Source organism: Ptychodera flava, chromosome 21 (assembly GCF_041260155.1).
Source record: "Ptychodera flava strain L36383 chromosome 21, AS_Pfla_20210202, whole genome shotgun sequence".
Taxonomy (NCBI): Eukaryota; Metazoa; Hemichordata; class Enteropneusta; family Ptychoderidae; genus Ptychodera; species Ptychodera flava.
Genome location: NC_091948.1, coordinates 6261545 through 6287258, shown reverse-complemented (window position 1 = coordinate 6287258; position 25714 = coordinate 6261545). Strand labels below are relative to the sequence as shown.

Sequence of the window (25714 nt, the reverse complement as noted above, 5' to 3'; positions counted from 1 at the left end):
TTTCTACTGTCCTTTGAAAAATTCTTGGATGAAAAGGAGGAGTTAAATTTACCTGCATTGTTTCTGTATGAAAAGGACTGGGATGGTTTGCTGAGAAAGGAAGATTTGTGGGTCAATGAATAATCATCGGCCAAACGTGCAGCAACCTCCAATGTATCAGCCTTTTGTTCATTGATAAATGTTTTGATGTCACTCCGGATGCACCTTTTAAATTCCTCAATCAAAACAAGCTGTCGTAATTTGTCATAATTCTGACTGACCTTTTCAGAAGAGCACCAACGGTCAAACAGTTGTTCTTTTGTTCGAGCAAATTCAACATAAGTTTGATCTTCGCCTTCTCACAATCCCTAAATTTCTGACGGTAAGCTTCAGGCACCAATTCATAGCCCTTGAGAATTAATTCCTTCACAGAATCATAATTTGAAGCCTGCTCTACTGACAACTGAATGTAAATTTCTCTGGCTTTACCCACCAAAGCACTCTGCAAAAGCATAGACCAGGACTCCTTAGGCCAATCCAGACTCTGAGCAATTTTCTCAAATGAAGGAAATATTTATCAACATCCTTTTCTTGGAAAGGGGGAACTAACCTGAAATGCTTAGTGATGTCAAACTGTCTGAAGGGAAGAATTTTCCTGACTTTCTAAGCTCTAAACGTCTCATTTCTAACTGCAGTCGGTGTTCTGCTAATTCTCTTTCCTTTTCTTTTTCCTCTCTTTCTTTCTCCCTTTGTCTTTCTTCCATTTGTAATTCCTTTTCTTTCATTTCCAATTCCCTCTCTTTCTGTCTTTCTTCCATTTCTAATCTTTCCTGCCTATCTTTCTCTCTCTGTCTTTCTTCCATTTGTAATTGCATTTGTATTTTTTCTTTTTCTAATGCCTGTCTCTCTTTTTCCATTTGTAATTCTAGTTTCTTGATCTCCAAATTTGTCTGCATTTCTAATTCTAATTTCTTAGTTCAAAGGTAGACTCGGGCTCATAATCTTTCAAGGTGGATTCCTCAAATTGGCCTAAATTAACTAAATGTTTTGCAATGTGGTACTGTATTTCCCGCTTGCGCATAGATCTTTTGACATCTACTTTAAGGAAATTGGCCAGTGCAATGAGGTTGTCTTTTTTGAGGGAATCAAATGCGTCCTGATCAAGGTCATCCATAAATTCGTCTGGCTTGAATTCCGCCATGATTGAATTTTGCTGAGTTCACAGTATACAGTAGTTTTGAAAAGGCAGGCAAAATGTTGTCAAACGGCTCAAAATATTCGGCTCCCGGACAAGCCCCCAATTTTGTTACGTGCAGAGAAAACGAACAAAAGGGTGAACTCAGCAGTTAACGTTTAAACAAGTAATTTATTACGAAAATAAACTAATTGCTAAGTCAGGGATAGAGTACAAGCTTTAAAAGTGTACAGACTACTTATCTCAGCTGGGACGGCAGAGCTCCAGTCTCAGAGTTGTAACAGTCAGTCGGATGAATGAACAGTCCTTTGGCTTGCAGGCTTGAAACTGCACAAAGTCCACAGTATAAATCCAGCGTTGGCAGTGAAGGTCTTGAAAGGTCTTGAGAATGACTACTGCTGGAGTTTAGTAACACACAAGAGACACGATCCCAAAAGTCTGACTGAAAGCTGAGCACGTCCCTTTTATAAAGGCATATAAGAACAATCTAGAACTTTTATTGACATGCTAATTACTGTTCTAAAATTATCTCCCTTACACAATTAATCAACTTTCCAGAACATTCCAAACATGACTAATTGAATTCAAGGTTGTGAGGTCATCAAGGGCAGTGACCTTGGGAATGTTCTAGACTAATTGAACTCAGGTCATGATGAGTGTGGGGGAAATGACCTACATAACAACAATCTGCATAAAGAAATGTCTGCACTGATTTTAAATGATTTAAAGCTTTACCAATGGTAAAAAAAAATCCTTAGGTTAAAGGTTCAAGTCTTTGGCTGTAGCAAGAGTTCTGGTCAACTCCGTAGAAAGCAAATCATCAAATAATTCTATTTTACTGTACTGCCATAAAAGATGACATGAAAAATATGGACATCATCACATTTTTAAAATATCAAAATCGCATGTCCGGTGAGGTTGTGCCTCTCAATGTAAATTCACAGGTTTAATTTCAATGTCATTAATTAATCAGAAATAAATACATCACAAACACTATCAGAATGTCAGGACATGTTTTTCTACAAAGTGTAAAATGTAGTCATCTCACATTTTGTGACAAACGTTACTTAAGTACATGAGATGACAAAGTCTCAACAATGGTTGTATTCTGTGAAAGATAAAAATATTAGCAAACAATGTGCCAATTTGTAGATATTCAATATTAGCTAATAAAACACACCAACAATTGCTCATCCACATACACTGTCGAGAGTAATTGACTTTGTTGCAGAATTTCAGAAATTGATGTATATATTCTCTTTGATGTTCAAATCAATGAGATAGACAATTCTTTTGTATGTGTTAAGTGATGGGCATTTCCAAATTCCATTTTACTTGAAATGATGTACAACTATTACTTTTATACTGGTGCTATAATACCAATATTGAAGTGACTGTTACGGTAAATTCATGCAATGTACAACATCAAGGAACAACGATTTTTGCATGCCACATGTTACCAGACATTTACCTGTTGTGAGGTGCATTTGAACGTTAGGTCGTGGAAAGCTGTTCTATTCAAGTTTTATCAATTAACGTTCTTCAGTGGAATCTTCCCAAACTAAATTCAGAATACTGCATGCACTATAGGAAACTTCCTGGAACAAAATTTTGATAATGTTTCAACACCTTCCACAAGCTTTTTCTGGAATGACCTTGAAATCAAGCTGTTTTTCGGTTTGATTCTATTAAACCATTAATGGAAATTATTAATAAATATTCATCATAGCATGCAACCTTTTTTCATTACAACAGTTATTGTTTATATTGTGATTAAACGATAGTCTTACGTTTCCACCAAAGGCTTACGGAGAGGATACACAGCTTAGCTATGAAGAAAAAGAAAATTTTTAGCACTTGAATTTGGAGCAAATTTCAGGTACAATAGATAATTCTCAGATAAGCATGGTTTGAACAATGTCATTCTTTCTTCATGAATTACCCACAAACAACTTCAGGAAACGCAACTTTCTTATTTTGGATTCACTGCTGTTACCAGAATGCCAATGAAAATAAGATTTTACAGTAGTCGGGATATCCAAGGTTACACAATAAATAAATATAACAACCAAGATTTCACTGGTATGTCTCTTTCATCATAGCGACTGATGCTTTTGATACATTATATACTGTGATCTGCATCTGCGTTAATGTGTTAAAGAGAACCAAGAGAACTCTTGAAACAGCCAAAGGAGGAATTTCAATGGTCATCTGCTTCGTTAATATACGTCAATTATTGCGTAACACTGCATGAATGTCTTAATCAGGGATTTTCTTGTCTCTGTGATAACATTGAACATTCAGATCGCAAAGTAGAAATATTGCCACCCTAAACTAATGTCATAGCAATCAAACAGCTAATAGACACATCAAGATGTAGTTGAATTGGATGTAATTGCACATGGTACACTTTGTCAGAATACAAACGAGTTATATCAAAGTACAAGACAGGTTTTTTTTGCTTGAGATCTGATTTTTGCAAAATCAAATCATAGGTGTCTTTCCTGTCACATGTGACCTTGGAAAATTTTACAACCTGGTTAGAAAATGCATTTTTTACGTGTCGGCTTTGCTTTTGTACTTTTTTTATGATGAAGGACATGTGAAAATTTGCAACTGGGTTACTGCAAAAATGTTTGGATTTGTGGTTTAAACGGGTTGGTGAAGTCATATCATGAAACACGTTTTTCTTTTGACATGGACAGGATTGATCCCTTATTTTACGTTCAGAGCATTTCCAAACTGCTAATATTTAAGGATGAGTTTGATTATCAACGGCTTAATTGACAGGATTTGATCTGCTTAAAGATGTCATTCGTCTTTGTAAGTTCCATGATACTAGGAAATAGTACAGTCCTGGCAGAATATGATAGGAAACTTCACAGTTGTTGGGAAAATGCTAATATTTGTGAATTATACCTGCATTGCTGGAATTGGCCACTTACTAAATTTATTATGGAGTCTCTTAAAAACTGACCTACACTCTCTTGTTTCCATGTAACTCTTGTGACGAACTGTGTTCTGTGTTACTTTTTGTCAAAAAAATTGAAGATTCTGCAACCAGGTATTTAATATCTTGCAGATTTGCTCCATTTTTTACAGACAGCATGCAAAAAAGAGGTAGAAACAAACAGGATGTCGCCCTATTTCTTGTTTCACTTTACAAACACATCTCAACTCAATCATTGTAAAGGAGATCACAGAGATAAAAAAAAGTTACCAGAACTGATACAATATAAGGAAGATGTCACTCGCATAATGGAAACACATTGATTATTAGAGATACTGCAACTGGTGCAAGTGTATCATGGGAAATTACGTGTATCACAAAGCAGACATTCAACGATCCAACTATCTAACCTGAATATACTAGTTATACTTTCAGCATTCAGTGCCCTGGTACATGCATTAAATCTCATGTACAGCCACATGCAGCATTGGAGACTGTAATATGTTGGTGTCACTTTGATCAAGGACAATGATAAATCACACTGCAGATGAATCTTTTTGAAATCAATGCCATGATTGCCACCTCTGAAAATATTAACCCTGTTCAATAACTCGAGAACTGAGTACATGCATCCTGCTCAGTTGATGATTTATTTTGTAATATGAGATAGCGGGATCCATCAAATGCAAGTGTTTTAGTGAGGTGAGTTCACACCATAGGTCCTGAATTTGAATCACTCACGACACTGCTGAACTTGGTATTCAAAGTGTTTGACTTTGTATTGTGATTACCAATTTTGTATGTTGGTGATTTCCAGTTTGTGATTGACTACGCACTATGTACAGTTGCCTCTGAACTGCAACAAACAAAAATCAGAAGGCATTATACCACTAGCACTGTACCCTTAAATCACTGTAACATGATTAATAGCCAGAAAATAAGGATATTTTGAATTACTGATGCAAAAATTGTATGTTAACTAATGTCCAGATAGTCTGGACAGGATATGAAAATGAAAGAAATCAGAATGACATAATGATGAAACAGTCACTATGACGAAGTGTAATTTTATTCAAGTAAAATGGAATTTCTTGCAAATTTCTCTAAATATTACGCAGATGAGTTCTATTTTTAACATCGATATCATTTGATCATGATGAGAGTGGCATTGACAGATGGGAAAATATACTTTATTTCTTGAATTCCAGATGTCAACAAAAAAAAATAACATTTTATGGAATTTATTTAAAGTTTTCCATTCTCACATAAAACGACAAACTCCTTGGTTTAAAGCACATCCACTATTCAAACCTGTGAGATATTTTAAATTGTCAAAAATTTGAAACTCACAAAACTATTGCCACACTCCAGTGCCCCGAATGTTCCTTGTAAATACCATAAATAAATGGCACACAAAAATTAGACCATACAGGTCAGTTTTCAATGTATGAACATTCTATTGTGCAATCTCAAAATTTCCTACATTTAATTACAAATGCACTTATAATAGACATGAATTCAGGTTGTACAGGACACTGCAATTGTAATAGTCTAATAAAAATGTGTGCAAAAGACTGACCATTTTAAAAAGAAACACCTGGAATCTTAAAAGGACAGGTGGTGAGGATGAAAATATTCTTTTCTTCAAAAAATGAAGATTTAAGATAATATTTGATATGAAATTGTTGATCAGTGTTTTAAAAATCATGATTGATCCCATTTGTTACTGCATGTTTGATCTGCCCGTTGTTCAAGCTGTCAATCAAATTTTGAGGGAAACAGTTACACCCCATCAATAGTTTCAACTGTGATATCACTGGCTGCAACTGGCAAGAGATCAACAGGAACAGGGGGTGGGGAAGTCTGATGATGATGATGATGGCGCTGGATTTGACAGTCAGGACAAGAATGACATGGACAGTTTTCAATAAACGTTGAAGTACGAGTTCTTGCCCCTTTCTCACTTGCATTGCTAGAAGTCCGGTGACTTTTCCTGCTTTCTTTCCTCCTAAGCGACGGCGAGTCCTCTATGAAAGCTTCACGCGGATGCTTCTTACGACTGCTGTGTCGCTTTATTCTGGGAGAGTCATACAAGTGATCACCATGGCAACTGTGGTGATGAAGTCTGGGTGAACTTTGCGGACTGAATTCTGAACGGTTCACTTTCTTGCTGCCATGACGATGTATCATGGGTGATTCGTCTCCAGCAACACTGGAGTAGCGACTCTTCCGACTCACACTGCTGTGACGTGAAGGGTTTGGTGACAAGTCATCATCAACTTGTGGTTCTGGAGATGGGTGAATTTTTGCAGAAGGATGGGCTTTATTACCATGACTGGTTTCATCATACACATTAGCAGAAATATGAGAACAGGTACACGGTTCAACTAAGTTCTGTTGGTCTGTCAATCCTCCATTTTCAATGTCTTGTTTCATTTGTCCACATTTGTTCTTCATGCTACCTTGCCTTGAGCTTTCACCTCGGACACTGCCATGTCGACTAGAACGGTGTCCATGTCTGCTGCCATGACGACGGCTGCTGTGCCGTCTCTGAACTCTATCTTTCTCAGCATCTTTGAGAAGTCTAAAAAAATACATTTAAATATGCACATTGAAATATCATTGAAAATTTGAATTAGTAAAATATGTAACTGGTTCTGTCAAAATCCAAACAAACTCAATTTTTTGTTGTACACAGAGGAAATTCATGGCATAAAAAGTTTTCATTATGATTCAGAACATATTGGATTCACAACATGTAAAGGAGTTTTCAGAAAATTTCCTCTGAGTGAGAATTTCAATGTATGACATTCAACTTTTATGACATGAATAATCTGCTTACTGTTTTCTGACCAAGAAGTACCAGGCCACTATGGCTAGTAGCACTACTATCAAGCTTATTGCTGAGGCACTGGCAGCAACAGGTATATCTGTCTTCTGGTGATCACCTCCACGGTTCACTTTCCCAGCATTGACTATAAATGATAGGAAAATCAAAAGATTTTAGAAAAAATAATTGTCAAATTTGGTCAGCTAACAAACTAACGCTGACATTAGCCTAATAATATCTTACGCAGCATTTCTAACAAGTTGGAACAAATTGTTGGACCACATGAGAAGTGCCTTATAGAGCATAAATTGACATGACACAATGTTTCAAAGTCAGTGAGCATTTATCAAATTAAATATGATATTGTGGTGTCAACTAGGACTTTGATGATTTAGGTTGTCTTATTCTTTAGAACAGTTTTTACACCTTTAAGGGTATTCAAACTGGCCACCTAGCTACCCTACTCATACTTTCCGACAGAAAAGAAAATAACTGCTGCCTAAGGTAAATTTCTGCAAAGGCAGATGAGCTTTTCTAACTAGCTGCCAGATGGACAGGTGCTGGGTGGCATTAATTTCTATGTTTTGTTTGATGAGATAAGTCCATCCAGGTATACAGTATGTGCATGTTAAATCAGGGCAGCTACTTCTTTTATCAAATTTTCCTGCACAGATATCTGGTTTTTAATTTCCGTGAATTTTCTACAATGCGTGCAACCAAGGAAAATAATACCTACAGAGCACCAACAGTTTAACATGGCCAACATTTACTTGTATGTTCATGGCCGTAACTTAAGGGAATTAAAATTGTAGATTTTCAAATTGCAACATAGACACAAAGTACAACACACAAAGAGAGATTTATAAATTGCTGGGATTGAGTGATGAGCTTAATATGGTAAGTGATTTGACCCAAAGTCATGACCCCGCACTTTTAGGTAGCTATATAATTCATCATCATGTTGCATCGGGAATCTCTCTCTAATGCAGAACTTAGCACCCTTATATGTTTGCTAAAAAGTTCTATTTCACACTGGTTTACTTCGCCAAACTTAGAGTAATAATTTCAGTCACTGGAATGGTTGGAATGATGTTAACGTGCATTTGTTCACTGAACTTGACAAGTTTACACATAAACATGGATGAAGTTGCTCTGTACTGTTATACAACATTGACTTTCATACTGTTCAACCAGTTCAAAGACTACCAAATAGAGACATTCTTCTGTATTTCAACACATATATATGACAGAATACAATGCTGCAGAACACAATCCTACAGCTTTCTAATAATGCCTTTCATGCTACGGACAGTTAAAGCCCCAATAGCTGCTAATTTTTCGCATTATTTTCATGATTTTATTTTCAAACCAGATTTGGTTCGTTTAAATGTACTTACTGAAGGACGTGTATTGAAGTGTCACTGCTCGCTGATTTTGACCCATGCCTACATGTTTTAACAGGTTTAATAATAAACTGGTGCCGCACCCATAAAATGGCACCCCACAGGAAAATACAAAAAAGAAGTATGTCCTGCATATATACATCGTGATCATAACAGAAACAAGCATGATGCCATTTACTTGAATGCACAACACACGGTGGCTTACAATTTGTTGTTGTAATCTTTATTTTCTCTTATATGACTATTTTTGAAAATTGCTGGAAATCTAAAATGACGTTAAAACCTTCGAATTTACATGCCACTCTCGACACTCATGGCAACGTTATACACTTTTTCAGTCTCTAATGGGTCTTATTCAAAGAAAACTCTTGGAAAACTAAGGATATTTTGAGATCGGTTTATTAAACATTTGCAGCTATTGGGGCTTTAAATCTACATTATACATACAATAATACCAGGTCCATGAACGGTTACCTAAAAATATGGCACACAATCAACTGTATTGTCATGATCATTGAAATGCAGAAAAAGTTACATAATATGGAATATTTAATCCCCACTCTATTGTGACATACTGTTCTTACCCACAAATTATAATTCCATGCTGTATCATTATTGTAAGCTAAATACGTCAATGCTATCTTGCTAAGCTGATAACACCCTGCCACTAAATTTTTCCCCTCTAACATTTAAGTAGCCACTAACATCATAAGACTGTCCATTTTCAAATTACAGTAACTTGTAATATAGCTCTTAATGTCACCACATTCCATTATGTCACTTCCGAATGGCACCATATACCATTAATGGATTATAAAGTGGAATTGTGAGCCGGCTACTAGACATGTTAAGACATGTAAAGAGTTCCTTATAGAATAGAAAAATCAAGAAGACAGTTTTGTACCATAAGCAGCAATTTGATGAGTGGCATTAAGTAATCTTACCATGCAACTATTTATGCAGTCAAGTTTACCTCATCATATTGCCACATCCTCAAACAACAATTTGCCCACTTTCTTTTATCCTGTAGTGGCTAAGATAATTATTACGATATTTGACCGCCTGTATGTTGTTTAGGTAAATGGCTTTATCCTTGTATTTATAAACTTTTCATTTGAGTACCTTTTGAGAAAAATATACTCCCGTTAACAAATGCTGGTCAAAATACGGAGAAGTGCAATTATAGCATTATACATGCGCCATTCAATTCTTTAATCACTTTTTCACACTAATTGATAGAATCTAGGAAAAATAGCACAAGGAATAATGAGGACAGGAACAATCAGTGAAAATGCTGGATATTATTGTAAAAGTTCGAAATGGCAGCTGATCTATTTCTACATGAGAGCAGATCCAACTGGTACTGGGCAGGATCGAAATGGAGATAACATACTTTTTCTTTCCTGATAAAAAGAAGATACTAAGCATTTTTAAAAGGATCATACAATCTCGCAGAGAGAATTCTACGCTGTATAAAAGTGTGTTGCTGAAAGATGTGAAATTTGCAACATACGTTGTACACTTTGACTTTTCAGCTATTAGTACTTTAATCAGGTCTAAACAATATGCAATATGCAATGCACTCCATAAGAATTATTATTATCACATAGTACATTTGTTTGTCCCTTTACAGGAATTGCTTGGCATTGCAAACATAGCCTGGCTGTCTTGGAACACAAAGCAAAAACCGATACAATTCTTATGAACGGTTGTTTACTAGACGCATGGTTACAAGACAGATATATACTGGACAGAACTGCCATTTGAGCCATTACAATTATCTTGCTGTTTCTTGTGAATCTTTTCACATGAAAGGACAATCAGACTTGTATTTCTTTCATTGCTGTTTGCACTTAGGGTTATTTTGGTCAGATAATCACCATTTTCTGCGAAGTTTCAGGGTAATGATGTACCCGATGAAAGATGTGTCAACCTTCACTGCAATGTGTACATGTTGTGTAGGCGGGAAAATTGGACAATTTTGTAAACGTTTTGCTGTTCACATGCACAATGTAATGTAAGCAGTTTCTTTGGTGAATGCTTTGATGATGAGTTGTTCTTTCAAAAATTGCAGAGCAGTCAAGGGTACTAGACTTTGCTTTCAGCCTTGCATGTTTTACGGAATACTATTGTGCACTCAGATAGTTATTCAGTCATGCCTGTATTTGTGGCACGTATTCCTGCCTATTTGAAACCCCAGTTTGAAACCTACATTATAGTATCCACGGGCAATTACACTGACTGATGGTGTTGTGTTTTCATCTACACACTTGGGTTCGATTCTACTGACGACTGGAGGTATTGTTGAACGAAAACAAGTAAACATTATTCAAGGAACGTTTTAGATGGGCTACATACATCCAGCACGCCATGGGAGAGGGGGAGAAAGTATTCACTGGATGGCGGGGAAACTTTATCATGTGACTACATTTGCATATATGAAAGGGTACATTCAGCATGCACATTAATTAACCTGATAACACAACAGATGGTAAGGATTTTTCTAATGTCTTCTTCAATGATAAACTCTTGCACTATTTTACAAATCAAACAAGATACAAACATTAACATTATGTGTGCGATGCTGATTGTTCAATCACTACTCTTGGATAAGCTAGTTAATAATTAAATCGCAAAGGAGGCAAAATCCTAAACTATTACTATAAAAATGTTATCATGATAAGTCAAAGATGCTACCACTAGAAACCTAGTGAAGTCAAACTTGAAGGTAAACAGACATGCAAAGAGTGAGATTTGGGGCCATGTGTTGCCATGGGCAAATCAGCATGGAAATTTGTTATTATTCATAGCCAAACAAATTTTCAAGTTACTGGAGTGACAACATGAACACTGTTAGAAAACAATGGAATACAATTAATTTCTCAAATTTTGCCCTTGATTTCCTTTTATTACTTTGTCAAGGGCTGTATCTCAAAAAGAGTTTAACTCGTATACACTATAGAATAAATCTTCCTGGGTATTTAATATATTTTTCTAGACAAAATCAATAACCCAACAGAACAATTAAATGTATTTGTGCTGCATATAAATTTCTCTCCTTGTTTAAATCTTACTCCCTACTCATTGATAAACATTTACATATTTCATTTGAAGTTGTCTCTGAATAGTGTCACCAAGTGATTGAGTAATTAAAAGACATCAACGAGCCCAGAATGTCCGAGAACACATTAAAACCTTAGCCAGGCATCACTGCAATTGAGAAAATCACCTTTGATTGACCAATTTATCCCTTAATCTACAGACTAATAGGTGTAATTAGTGAATGATGTAAAGCCTAAATTATCAATCAAAATTAGATCAGATTGGAATGTGCATCCCAGAAATTATTTATGCTGAAGGTAACCTACAGTTCAAACCATAGTTTCTCACCTCCCTAGTATGCTGAGAGTGTGATAACATATAGGTGTGGGATTGATTTGCTCTCACTCTCTGTATTAATTGTCATGTGAGCGGAATATATTTTCAATTGATGAATGCTCATTGGTCATTTGCTATAAAGCACCACACTTATTATTTGATGAATAAGCGGTCATGTAATATAAAACCAGAACTATAGAGAGGGCAGACAAGACTTCAAAGTGAATGGGTTTGTGCACTCCCATGCAGTCCTAGAGGGCAAGCCACCACTGATTTCCTATTTTCTTTTACAAAAGAAAACAATGGTTCTCATGTGAGTTTAATAAATCAGTGTAAGTGTTGAAAGCATTCCACGATCTTTCTGATCATCTTCAGTTGTAAATTTGACATTAAAAAATATTTTCACAAAAGATGTTTCGTATTTGCTACTTGGATTCACATTTTCTGTTCAGCATACACTGCCTTGTTTGGTCGATCTGTAAATGTACAATGTAGTTTATATCATAGGTCTATTTGTGCAGGATTAATACAAGTATTTGTCTTTTGATACACTATAACTGATTTTCATATAGTATGAGTTCATAGTCAGACACAACAATATAATTGGTGTACCGTACTCTATGGCGACAGAAAAGAACAATACAGACCTAGCTTTCCACTCTGAACATTTGATTTGTGCAAAATTTTGGCACAGTAAGAAAATTCTGAACTCTTAATTTGAAGAGTGTATTGTCTTGGCATGCTCTTGAATTGTTCACTGAGAAACTAGAATTTTTCTTTACATTGTGCAAAAACACTCCCGGTCATTTTTCACATAAAGGAAGTACAAATCCTAGTTCAGGTACATGTAGTGTGCAACTTGAAAGTGAAAGACTTAAACTTTTGCTCAAACTTTCCTCAATAAAACTTTCAACCATTCACTTACCAAATCAAGAATAAAAACAGGAAGTCACTGTGCAAAGTTTGGTATTATGTTAACTCTATGGAGAAAAATAAATTTTTTTAGATTTTTGGAAAAACTATGAGTGAAAATCTTTCTGACTCAAAGAGCTTTAAAATGAGCTCCCACAGCTGGTAGATCAGAAAGAATTGTTAGCATTTGAGAGGTCAAATATCTGTCCCTGAGGCGCAATCTACTTTAACTATCAAGGGTCTGGCATGATTTATGATATTCCTCTATAATAAATAATGCGTAGACAAATGAAATTACTTTTGTCATAATTTTGTTTTAACAGGAAGAAATAAAGTTTACATAAATGACAGTTTGTGATATATAGGCAATGAGATATCGGTCCTTGTGTCAATTTCAGTTTAATAATAAAATATAAATTGACTGAGGGAAGAGACCCAAAAAGATTGGAAGAGCAGAGAAGTTATGGGTGATTACAGAGACATGAAGAGGCAGTGAATTTATGGAAATAAAAATAAATGATAGTGAAGAATATTCAAATGTTTGTTGTCTGATGTTGCCAGCTTGAAACAGTCACGCATGCCAGACCACCATTTTACTACTAATGACACACACACTTTATCAATCCAGATCTGCAGGATCAGCCTGAAGTAATACCTCCATGTCACATGATGTTTTTCTTGGAACAAACTGCCTATCTTAATGATCTTCCGGCAGAGTAATTATATGTGCATGATAGTGCAATCCCCCATATGATCAGAGTTGATGCATGTGTTGAGACTTTGAATGGTATAAAGGTATGTCAAGTACCTTTGTTGCAATACTGGTTGATTTCCCCAGAATTCTAAAGTAGAATGCATCTTGTGGACAGATATTCAGACTCCAAACCTTTATCAAAATATTTTTTGGTCTACCACTAGTGAGGTCTAATTTTGAAGCTCATAGAATAAAACTTCACCGCCATTTCTTAAAATGGAAAATGAAACTTTTAACTTTCTTCCATACCATTACAACAGGGATGGCAGCCATTTTGAATTTCAAGTGTTGGAAAATTTTGGTAATTTGTTTATCTCGTTCCAAAGTCTGTCAGGTGACCCATTTTTTATTCTTGACTTTGAAAGGGACTTGTTTAATGTCCTTTTTAGCTAAAGTTTAAACCCTTCAATTTTTAAAAGCTAAATAACTTTTGAGAGATATTTGATCAAATTAATATACTTGGCATAATGCCAGAGTAATTACAGTGAATTTCATAGAAAAACATTTCAGACGATAAAAATACTGCCAACTTAAATAGTTGCAAATCTATCAAAAGAGAGAGGTTTGTATTGAATGCAGACAGCATTAATTTTATCGCAAGAAACGTTTTTCTTATTACCAAGCACAGTGAAATTACAAGCTATTTTAAAATTCAATGTAAATTCTTTGTTTTGCATTTTGAAACGTAAGCAGGTAAGATGTTCAAATAAACATCGTAAATTACACTCATGCAAGTTTCATATTTACTTCATCTTACTTAATTATTTCAATGTAATATGAGTGCCCATTGAGGAATCTGGGCAGAAACCTCTTTTTCACCTCATTAATTTCCAATTCCATGTGACCTTCTGTAAGTATCTACTGGCCATGTTTTCAGTGCATTTTACAAAATCAGTAAAAGATTGTATGCAGAACAGCCATGCAGGAACGTCCTATTCAATCACACTGCCTTGTTTTTAATGAAAACCTTCGAAATCCTATATTAGCAAAAATTCAAAACTCAGAATTTAATTACTTTGGCCTGGTTTAAAATAAAAAAACAGCGTGTGAATATTTCGAGGAACCGTCACAACAAACTTTAATGACTTCAGTAATATCTGAAGAGATTACTTTCCATAAAAAATGAACAAAATGTCTGAAAACATGCCCCATTATGACTGATATTCGATTCCTTCATTAAATTCGAATTACCACATCACAATTAGGAACATGTCATTCAAATTAAAATGTAATGACTGATAATTAATAAGTTTCTGATGTGAGGATTGCATTGTATGACTGAAAATGACATATTCTCAAAGGCACATGTTGATCAATGTATCAAAATTTAGAATAATTTGTATGAGAATACCACAAAGAACCCGAGTTATGTTTGACTCAAAGATTGTATTTCAGTCCAAGTGGATAAAAATTACAGATCTTTACATGTATGTCCTGATGTTGTTTTGCTATTTAAGATCAGAGAATGTAAATATATAGGAAGAGATCTGCGTAATCACATCTCTAGACTATTATTTTCTCTGTTCTATTTCATAATGCCCTGAAGTACTCTAAGCTTGGTCGCTTGTGAGCCATGCCAACATCTACTTAGATCCATGATCCTGGTTTTACTATCAATTTTAAGAGACTTGTCGAAAATTTCCTAATGCAAATCTTCAAGCAAGCTCAATAACTTACTTTTATGGTGAACACTTCTCTCTACAGCTTTAATTCACTGTTTTCAATAATACTGATTCTAATATTCATCTAAAATTGATATTTATGTCTGTTTATACACGATTTTTATTCATCATTGAAATCATGTTTTTCAAACATAATATTGCTTTTGAACACTTCACACTTCATGCAGTTGAAATTTCACTTCGTATTCCATCCTTGCAAATGATGATATGCCATCAAAAGGTCATTGAACTGTTTCACGTTGATGCTGCTTGCAATGCTGATGAATAACATTGAAGGAAACCATTTTGTTAAAATCCAAGTTACACTGTATTTTTAGCTTTTATAGTTTTTGAGTTTCACTTTCATTAATTAATTTGAAATTTAAAGTATGAATACCTCTCTCGATGAATTCAGCTTGTAATTGTTTTTTAAGGTAGAAAGGTAGAATGTGCATTGGGGATAGATATTTAGACTCTCACACTTCTACAATATTATTTGCGCCTACCACTTGTGGGGGCTCATTTTGAAGCATCAGGAGGAAATAAGATTTCACTAGCTTGGTTTTTTGAAACTCTGACATTTTACTTCTCCCATACAAGATGACAAAGGGATGGCGGCCATTTTGAATTTCAAATACTGCTAAATATTGGGTAATTTGTTTCTCAAGTACCAAAATTTGCATGGTGACCTGTGATTTTTATTTTTGATTTTGAAAGAGAGCAGTGGAAAGTTTGCTTGAGGAAAGCTTGGGCAAAAGTTTAATCTTTCATTTTCGAGGCGTGAACTACAGTTAAGGTAGAATGAGCCTTGGAAACCGCAGATATTCGGGCTCTCAAATTTTTACAACTCTTCTGTGATCTACTACTTGTTGGGGCTAATTTTAAAGCTTTTGGAGTGAGAAAAATTTCCAAGGTCTGAAAAAAAAATTTTACTATTCCCCATAGAGTCAACACAAGGATGGCAGCCATTTTGAATTTCAAATATCAGTAAATGTAAGGTAATTTCTGTCTCTAGTACCAAACTTTGCATGGTGACCCCTGATATTTATTCTTGATTTGGTAAGAGAATGGTTGTAGGTTTCATTTAGAAAACTTTAAGCAAAAGTTTTAAACCTTTCATTTTTGAGGCAAGTACTACCTTGATCACGCGAGTTTCACAAGTCTAACTTTCAAGTAACATTAGCCCTGTATATAGGGGTTCAGATCTTAGAAAGTTAATACATTTTTGGCTTGTGAGATACAATTACTTGTTTTTCATAAGAAAATGCAAGGTCATAAGATTTTGAGTATACAGAGGTGACACATAGTGGCAAAAATATGGCAATTAAGAGCGACGATGCCTTTTTTCTGCATTTCTTAAACACCCTACTCAAAAAAGTTGATACTTGACCTTGCGATAAGGCACTGACCTCACAAAATAAAAGGAGCTCTGAAGGCAATTTCAGAGAAGTTTGCATTTTGGTGGGCAAGGGAATTTAATATACCAAAGATTAAATATCTGTCATTGGCACTCTTGTAATCAGAGCTAGGGAGTACGGATGCATTGTAAGTACTGAGAGCATATGGCATGGTACATGCTTTGCTACTTGTGGAGCAAGCTAAAATTGGAAACTGTTCTTAAAAGTCAGATTAGGTCACATTCTGAATTTTTTCCTCACTTTTGCATGATCCATCCAATTTCATGGACAATAATATAGTTATCATTGAACTAAGATTTCTATAAAGTGTTACAAAAAGATAGAGCCATGCTCCGAAAATCATGATACTATTGCTAAGGAAGGGTACAAATTAACAAATTGGCGGAAAGGATTGAGATTGGGAGGTAATGCATATTTTTCAAAAACGTTCACCTTGAAGGCATGTAAATTTGTGGCAACACTGAATGTATTGAGTACAGATGGTTGACGGGGTATTTTCCTGGAACTGATCAAAGGGATCATCACACTAGTATAAAAGCACTTTATAATGCCAAAAGTCAAACCGTGATGAAGTTGTTTACAACGACTACTATCCACTTCAAATGCTGCTCGTGTTACAAAATTCCACTAAATGCTGCGCAGAATTTAAATTTGGAGACAGCTTTCTTATAACGTAGGTCAAACAAAATCACCAATCCCCCAAAAAAGATCAATTACACCTTTTAAGATTACAAGCCAAATGCATCTATTCTGTCTTACACTGACGGTTTATCGACATTTGAACTTAAGGGGGAACCAGGGTGAGGATAATGATTTTCTATGAGGGAGATTTCATTTCCTGCAATCCCTGAGACAATCAAATTACATTGATTGCGGATCTCTTAAGTAACTTTTCTCACTGATAAGGGTCTGTCTTTTAAGTTGACATGAGAACCTAAGGGAGCCTTCAGTAATTACAGGGGGGGGGGGTGGGCGGGGGGAATTGGGGGGAGGGTCACTTTTTAGAAAACAGTTCAAGGGGGAGGGTCACTTTTTATAAACCTATCTTGGGGGGAGGGTCACTTTTGACAGAAGCTGATATTATGGCCAAAACATTGATTGTGTGATATTTCCTGAATCATAAGGAAATCACCAACAAAATACGCACACACTTGTAGACTGCCATGCATAGTGAATTGACATTGGGTGAGATTCCAAAATCAAATTTCCTACACAACCATAGACTTGTAACCACTCTAGTCTAATCAAGAACAATAATCTTAATAATCAAGCATACATAAATGCACAGATTTATCTAATTTTGTACTGAAAAAAAATTATTCATAGTTTCATCATAGACCCCTATGCATAGTGAATCGACATTTTGGTGAAATTCCAAAATCAAATTTCTTGCACAACCATGGACTTGTAACCATTCTAGTCTTATCAAGAACAATAATGTGAATAATCGAGCATGCATAAATGCACAGATTTATCTAATTTTGTACTGAAAAAAAATTATTCATAGTTTCATCATAGACCCCTATGCATAGTGAATCGACATTTTGGTGAAATTCCAAAATCAAATTTCTTGCACAACCATGGACTTGTAACCATTCTAGTCTTATCAAGAACAATAATGTGAATAATCGAGCATGCATAAATGCACAGATTTATCTAATTTTGTACTGAAAAAAAATTATTCATAGTTTCATCATAGACCCCTATGCATAGTGAATCGACATTTTGGTGAAATTCCAAAATCAAATTTCTTGCACAATCATGGACTTGTAACCATTCTAGTCTTATCAAGAACAATAATGTGAATAATCGAGCATGCATAAATGCACAGATTTATCTAATTTTGTACTGAAAAAAAATTATTCATTGTTTCATCATAGACCCCAATGCATAGAGTATTACATGACATTTGATGAAATTCCAAAATCAAATTTCTTACACAACCATAGACTTGTAACCACTGTAGTCTAATCAAGAAAATTAATATCAATAATCAAGAGTACACAAATGCAAAGATTTACCTATTTTTGTATTGGAAAAAACTATTCATAATTTCATCATAAACACCATGGATAGTGAACCAACTTTTTAGATGAAATTCAGAAATCAATTTCTTGTACACAAGTGTTCATTTTACTTCTCTATTCAAGCAAAGTACATTTAAATACATTATCAAACATATATAAAATACAGATATAGCATGTTTTGTGGGGGTAAATTGTCAATAATTTGCCTGATAGACTCCATGTATTGTGATTTGATATTTTTGGATGAAGCACTAAATCAGCTACATCTTGCCTTCTTAGAGTTGCACAAAATATGGTGACCCTCCCTAAACTGTATGAAATACCATATCTCTTCAAAAATTCTTGCGTGATAAATTGCGACTGTCCCTCCAAAAACACCAGCCCTCCCCTCTGTAATTTGTCCCTAACATAACAATTGAACCAATTGTTATGTAAATTAGCTGATACTGTTTTAGTTATTCCTGGGGAGAATACCGCAGTGGTTGGGGGGGGGGGGAGGGTCAAGTTTTAGAATGTTGGACAAGGGGGAGGGTCACATTTTAGACAGGAGGATTGGGGGAGGGTCACATTTTACGGTACAGGTGTTCGCGAAATTCCCCCGGCCCACCCCCCCTGTAATTACTGAAGGCTCCCTAATAGAGTTTCACCTTCAGGCAAACATTAGTAGCCATCACTGGGGGCTGGCGTGCCGAGAGGACCAACTCCCTACAGAGACAGACATTTCAATCTTCTTTGAGGAAGCATCAGGCAAGCCTGTTTGAATAGGGCTACATATAGAACAGCGATAGTCTGTGGACTTCTATGAAGGATCTTTGTTAATAATTGATGAACACTGGAGGAATCAGTCTCACTATGGTCCTCTCACTTTCATTTCATTCATATTCACTTAATTTGAAATATGGCCAATAACTTTCTTGATGTTTGGCAAAACGTGTTTTCTGAGAGTTAACTGCCAGTAAATCCTTTTACAAAAAGTGCAGTCTTACTTCACAGTTTCATAGACTGTGAGTCATTAACTGCGATTATATAGTGCTACTTTCTTACCTTTGACAATGAACTGATGTGCGCAAGCTTTAATACATACGTACACAAGGAATAAACCTCTTCGTACGTCTTTCAACAGACTAAGAAAAACACTGAAGACGACTCTGTAAGGGTGAATATTAATTTTACGTATCACACCTACAAGTACAATTCCATAAAAGAGCAGAGTTTTTTATTGTATTATAGTTATTAAAGTCACTTGAAACTCTACAAAGATTAAATCACTGTCATGTCTATTAAAAAACAAGTCATTGACAATGACATAGTCCCCACTTGTAATAGGAGTATTAGTCTTGATGGGGCAGGGAAATGTGGTCATTAAAGGCAGGGGAGCCTATAAATACCCCCTATCTCCCTGGGCATTCATAATCCAACATGAGTGGCACATGGTAGCAGCGTCAACGAATGCTCCCGAAAATCTGGATCTTTCAAGAACCATGGTGTAAATTAAAGCACTGTTCCAACATATTACGTTTTGTGAATACTTGTGGAATCACCCTGTCGGCGAAATTCTCTCATTTTTTCTATTTTAAGTTGCTTTTTGATGCCAAAACTGCTTCGATGCTGTGTTCGAAGCGTCCAAAGAACAATAGATGAAAGCGTTCAAACAGCTGCCAATCACTAGGGGACGCGCAAAGGTGCAAACGATCAAACATTTGTTGTGTACATCGGATCGATTACGATGTCAACAATGAATAAACGATTCTTACTATATACTGAGCAAAATACTTGACCAACGGTTACATGGACAAAACCGGCGACATGCGGACTCATTTTAGAGCACGAAGAACTACTTTTCTAACTACTTTCAGCCGACATCAACTCGATTCCGATCTATGCCTACACATGGAGCTACGTAGTAGCTCCATGGCCTACCCAAATCACTCAAACGCTCACAGACGGCGAAAAATTGCTCTCTTGACGTCCTAAACCGTTGTTTGCTAGCGATGCATGGTCAAAGGCCAATGCAGTGGCCGGCCATTGGATACGTTCATGCGACGATTATACAGGTGCCCATGAGCTGCATTATTTCCCGGCGGTCGGGTCGGGGCAATGAAACTAAATCGCGATCCATTCATCTCTGTTGGAGTTGTCCAAAAAGAGACACTTGCCATGGATTATAGCATCAAATGGTGACCGTTCAGACTGAAACATGAAAGGTCTGAAGATCGCTGTGATGTCGTTCTTCTCTATACGTTTTTCTGAGCTTGTTTTTTGACTAAATTGCTCTAATATTATCTGACGTGTGTTTGAAATCTTTATCAACTTTTCTTTCCGGACCAGGGCGCAACATTACCTTTTTTACTTTCATAGTAACCTAGGATTCATTTAATTCGCTGATTAATAGACTCTTCTGTTCTTCCTCGATTGTCTGTAACTGACTTTTCTATCCCGATATCGATATTGCGTTCGCACTCACGTGTCTTGAAACTTACGTCATTCCCTGAAATAGTTTTCGGACAGACTCAAGAAATTTGACAACTACTAACGAATGGTCGGCAAAATTTACAGAAACTAGCAACAATAATTACATGTATGGTAATTTTACCGTCTTTAGCCTAAGCGGGTTCGCTTGGCGGAAGCAGTATATAACGATCTGAGTTCCAATTTTTACCCTACAGTGTGAGTGTAGTATTCGAACAACTGAGATCATAATCTTACGCTGTTCCGAGTGGCCTGGGCATTTTTTATAATATACAATAAATTGACCCTATCAAAATTACTGTTTTTTTACATTGCTTGGATGTCGATATTTTTTCTCTATTTTTTGACTTTTGATTTGAAGTCTTTTGATGCTCCATTGGCGGTTACAACCGTCATGTGATCACCGGAGTGTGCTTGTAAAGTTGTCGGGAAGTTGTTCAAAAAGTATTTTATATTTAGCGGCTGCAGCTCGGGATTTTTCAAGATAAACAACCCATTATACATTTCCTACATCTTTGAAACGGGGATTACGGTAATCTTTCTTGTGATGAAAATTTTGTGAACGTCTTTGCAATGTGTTCCCACGATGAGTGTGAACTGATTCTTTGCTAGTAAAATTCGTGAGCAATGCATATGGTCCAGTGACCGTGATAAAATAGACTCGGGTGCAAAAATCATTGCGAGGAAGATAGTAAGAAATTCACATTGCCATATTTGCTGTCGTATTTCTCAGCAGGAATAACCCATTTTTACGCATTGTGTATAAGAAAATCACGGTGTTCGGCAGTCAATTGCTTCTATCATAATAATCTTGATCGCAGCTATTAGGCGAGAAGACAGCGGGCTCTTATAATCTCGCAAAATTATTGATATGTCTTTGTGTTGAAAATTTTCGATCGAAGGCAGCAGCTCAAATCAACAGCCGTGGTATATTGGGTGTTTATCACTGGACGCAGAACTACCTTGATATCAACATTACGTTCTGTACCAATGTACGCCCCTGAAAGTTATAGAGTCAGCTGTGGCATCGGCAGTTACACACTGGTTGTAATCTTTTCTTATTCTGCCCCGTCTTTTGCACCGTCTAGAAATTTCAAAGCTAGAAATTTTTACCGTGACATATAACACAGTGACCTTGCACACTATTGATCATTCCACTGTTTCTGTTGGGGGTTTGTTGGTTTTATGATTTGCCCCGTGGCCCCGGTAAAATCTTTTCATACGATACACAGTTGAATTTTTTGTAAGGACATTTTTGTAAGGAAAATTTAGTATATTCCCAGTTTGTGGGGTAAAGTTGTCTAGAATGAAAGGTTGAGTTGACGCTGATAGAGTAGATGTTGAGTAGATGCAGAGTTGACTGAGGTCCGGTCGGTTTGGGGTCGTTTAGTTCAGAAACCTGCAAAGTTCTGTATGATCATCGTTCGGCATTTGGGTGTTTTAACTCAATTTTTTTGGACAAAGTAATTCAGTAATAATGTACGCCAGATTCCTTGTGTTGTTTTTGCCACCGTCATACGCGTATACGGACGGCTTTAGATTAAAAACGGTAAAAATATTCAGTGCTCGTAAATGCGTGCAAAGTTTATTTAGTGACTGTTTACGCAGTATAGTCATCAATACGACTAGGATTTGCCACCACGTAACGACTGTAATCCCGCATCAATAGTCCATACGAAAATTTTGTGCTGAATCGAAGGAGGTAAAAATTACGATTGGAAAGTTCGGTCCATTTTCCGTCAAAGTTGTTGATCTGCAAAATCTTCACTGTGCACAAATTACATGAGTGGCTGTTATAGGTCTATACGTCCCACCTGCTTTCCACTGTTCCTTGTTACGAGCTATGTTCAAAGCGCGGAGTTACAGACATTGGTGAAGTACCGGGTACATTGATTGTGTTCAAAACCTCTACCACGTGTTTTTCTGCTCCTCGTGTTTTTTTTGTGTGTGTCCCTAACGTCGACTGGCTCTATGCTGTATGTTGCGTACACACATAGCAGTCGGGATTAAGATTTCCTGGGTAAATAGATACACTCAATAGTTTATTCCGCCTCTGACGCAAAGATACACACGGTTTTACATGTGCCACTCCTAGGCCCTGGGATCGATTGCCATACCTTTAAGACTTATCACTGGAGTGTACATGTTCAAATCTATTGACACATAGGTCTATGTCATTGTTCCCAATTTGCAACAAGAGGCATGTCTAAGTTATGGTTCTAAATCGGGAAACAAGATCAGACCTCTAGCTACAGCATTGGCCAGCCAAGAAAAACATATGGGCATAATAAATGAGGTACAAAATGTGACATCTTAAGGTCTATTATTCTATCAAAATTAAAGCGTATAGAACTTGTGGTTACTGAATTATGCATATATACGCTTAATCAAGGTCAAAGGTCATCAAGGTCACGTGACATTAAAAAAAATTGTAATGCTAATTAATTCATATATGCCAAAATTCAGACCTCTAGCTCTATTGGCTTGCCCACAATTATATATGTACATAATTAATAGAGGTAAAGCATGTGCTGTCATAAGGTCTCCTATCCTACTAAATATAAAGGACATAGCACTTGTGGTTACTTATTTATTGACATAATCGTGTATTTAGGTAAAAGGTTACCACGGTCACATGACATTTTGTCAAAAAATTTCTATCCTATAGTCTATCCCATATACCAATCATACATCTAGCTCTATTAGATATCACATAATTAATGAGGTACAATATGTGGCATGATAAGGTGTCCCATCATACCAAATATGAAGGGTGTGCACTTGTGGTTCCTGAGTTATGGACAAATATGTATATTTGAGGTCAAAGGTCACCGAGGTCACATGACATTTTGTCAAAAAATATTGTCTTGATAAGTTATCCCTATATACCAAAAATCAGACCTCTAGCTCTATTGGCTCGCTCAAAATTAGATATGTGCATAATTAATGAGGTACAATATGTGGCGTCATAAGGTGTCCCATCATACCATATATGAAGGGTGTAGCACTTGTGGTTACTGAGCTATGCACAAATATGTATATTTGAGGTCAAAGGTCACCGAGGTCACGTGACATTTTGTCAAAGTGTCTGAGATATCTGCGTGAACGGATGGACTCATGGATGGACACACGGACGGACATGACCCAATCTACAAGCCCCCTTGACTTTATCTGTGGGGACTAAAAACTGTGTAACTGCATCCTTTTTGCAATATGAATACGATGAGAAACTAAATTTTTATTTTTCTTGGCCTTATACATAGGAGACTATGGACTGCCTTATACATGGGAGTCTATGGACTGCCTTATACATGGGAGTCTATGGACTTCCTTATACATGGGAGTCTATGGACTGCCTTATACATGGGAGTCTATGGACTGCCTTATACATGGAAGTCTGTGGACTGCCTTATACATGGGAGTCTATGGACTGACTGCCTTATACATGGGAGTCTATGGAGGTGTAAACTAAAAAGTCCTCTAACACGGCCAAATTTGATCGCATTGTGAAACAAATCGATGTGCATCTGTATGAGGTAGGGTACTATCCTTGTACCAAGTTTGAACGAAATCGCTCCAGGCGTCTCTGAGATATCTGCGTGAACGGACGGACGCACGGACGGACGCACGCACGCACGGACGCACGCACGGACATGACCAAACCTATAAGTCCCCCCGGACGGTGTCCGTGGGGACTAACAAATGTACCTGAGATTATTGAAGTTTACATGGATAAAAACTGAAGGTAATGGAGATTTCATGATTTGATGATGACAAAAATCTACTTTATCTACTGGTTGGATGTTCTGATTGTTGGTGTTCAAATTGCTCTCACACTGATATATTTTTGAGTGCACGGATGTCAGGATTCATATAAAAGTTTACCTGCGGCAAAGCATGCCTTAACAAGTCATCGTTGATGACACAGTCCCCACTTGTTAATGGGTACTTTGATTACAAGTCCTCAGAGAGGATAGAGTCCTCTTCATTAATTAGGTCTGTGATAAAAATACTTTGATACAGATGGCACTCAATGGCCAAGAATGAGTTCCATGGTGATGAAAACATAAAACCAATGTAGGCCACCATCCTAAAGTTCATAAAATGAGTCAAACTAGGAATTAATCAACAGGGTGTTGCAAAAATTTTTGCATACAATCCTAATACTTAATAGATTATCACTGGTACCATATTTCATGAAGTTTGACGCAGTATTTACAACAAACTATGAGATCAACATCTGTATCAAGTTTCATCAAATTTGACGTTGTATTAATTTGTGGCTATATCACTCTAATTAGGAAAGTTCATTACATATGCAATTACAAATTAATTAAAATGACACTGATAAATGTCTTTTTCAATGTTAAAGCAATGTGAGCTTAACATCTGTGCAAAGTTTCATGAAATTTGGTGCAGTATTTCTTGACATATCAGCCTACTTACAAAACTTCAATAATTGACATGTTACTGCTACATGACGTGAAACAAATTGACGAGCAATGTGTGAAATAGGTCAATGTCCTTGTACCAACTTTGAATGATACTGGTGGAAATATGTCTGAGTTATGGCTCTGTACATTAGAAAATTGTAACAAAATCACTGCCATGCAGCGATATTTGATCTTACTGTTTAAAAAATCAACATGTACCGTATATGTATTACATAAGTCAATGTCCATGTACCAACTTTGAATAGGATCAGTTGAGACTTGCCAGAGTTATGGCTCTCGACATG

General features: G+C 36.3%; 1 protein-coding gene across 1 annotated transcript in view; it reads right to left on the bottom strand.

The window, feature by feature from the left end:
• Positions 1-1866: 1866 nt before the first annotated feature.
• The window catches only part of LOC139121228 (uncharacterized), a 109785-nt gene continuing 85937 nt past the window's right edge, over positions 1867-25714 (bottom strand). Inside the window, exons 4-5 of the mRNA XM_070685933.1 lie at positions 6967-7099; positions 1867-6708 (exon numbers count right to left, since the gene is read on the bottom strand). Of these exons, the coding sequence (XP_070542034.1) occupies positions 5907-6708; positions 6967-7099 (935 nt within the window). The 3' untranslated portion in view covers positions 1867-5906. The remainder of the gene's footprint in view (positions 6709-6966; positions 7100-25714) is intronic.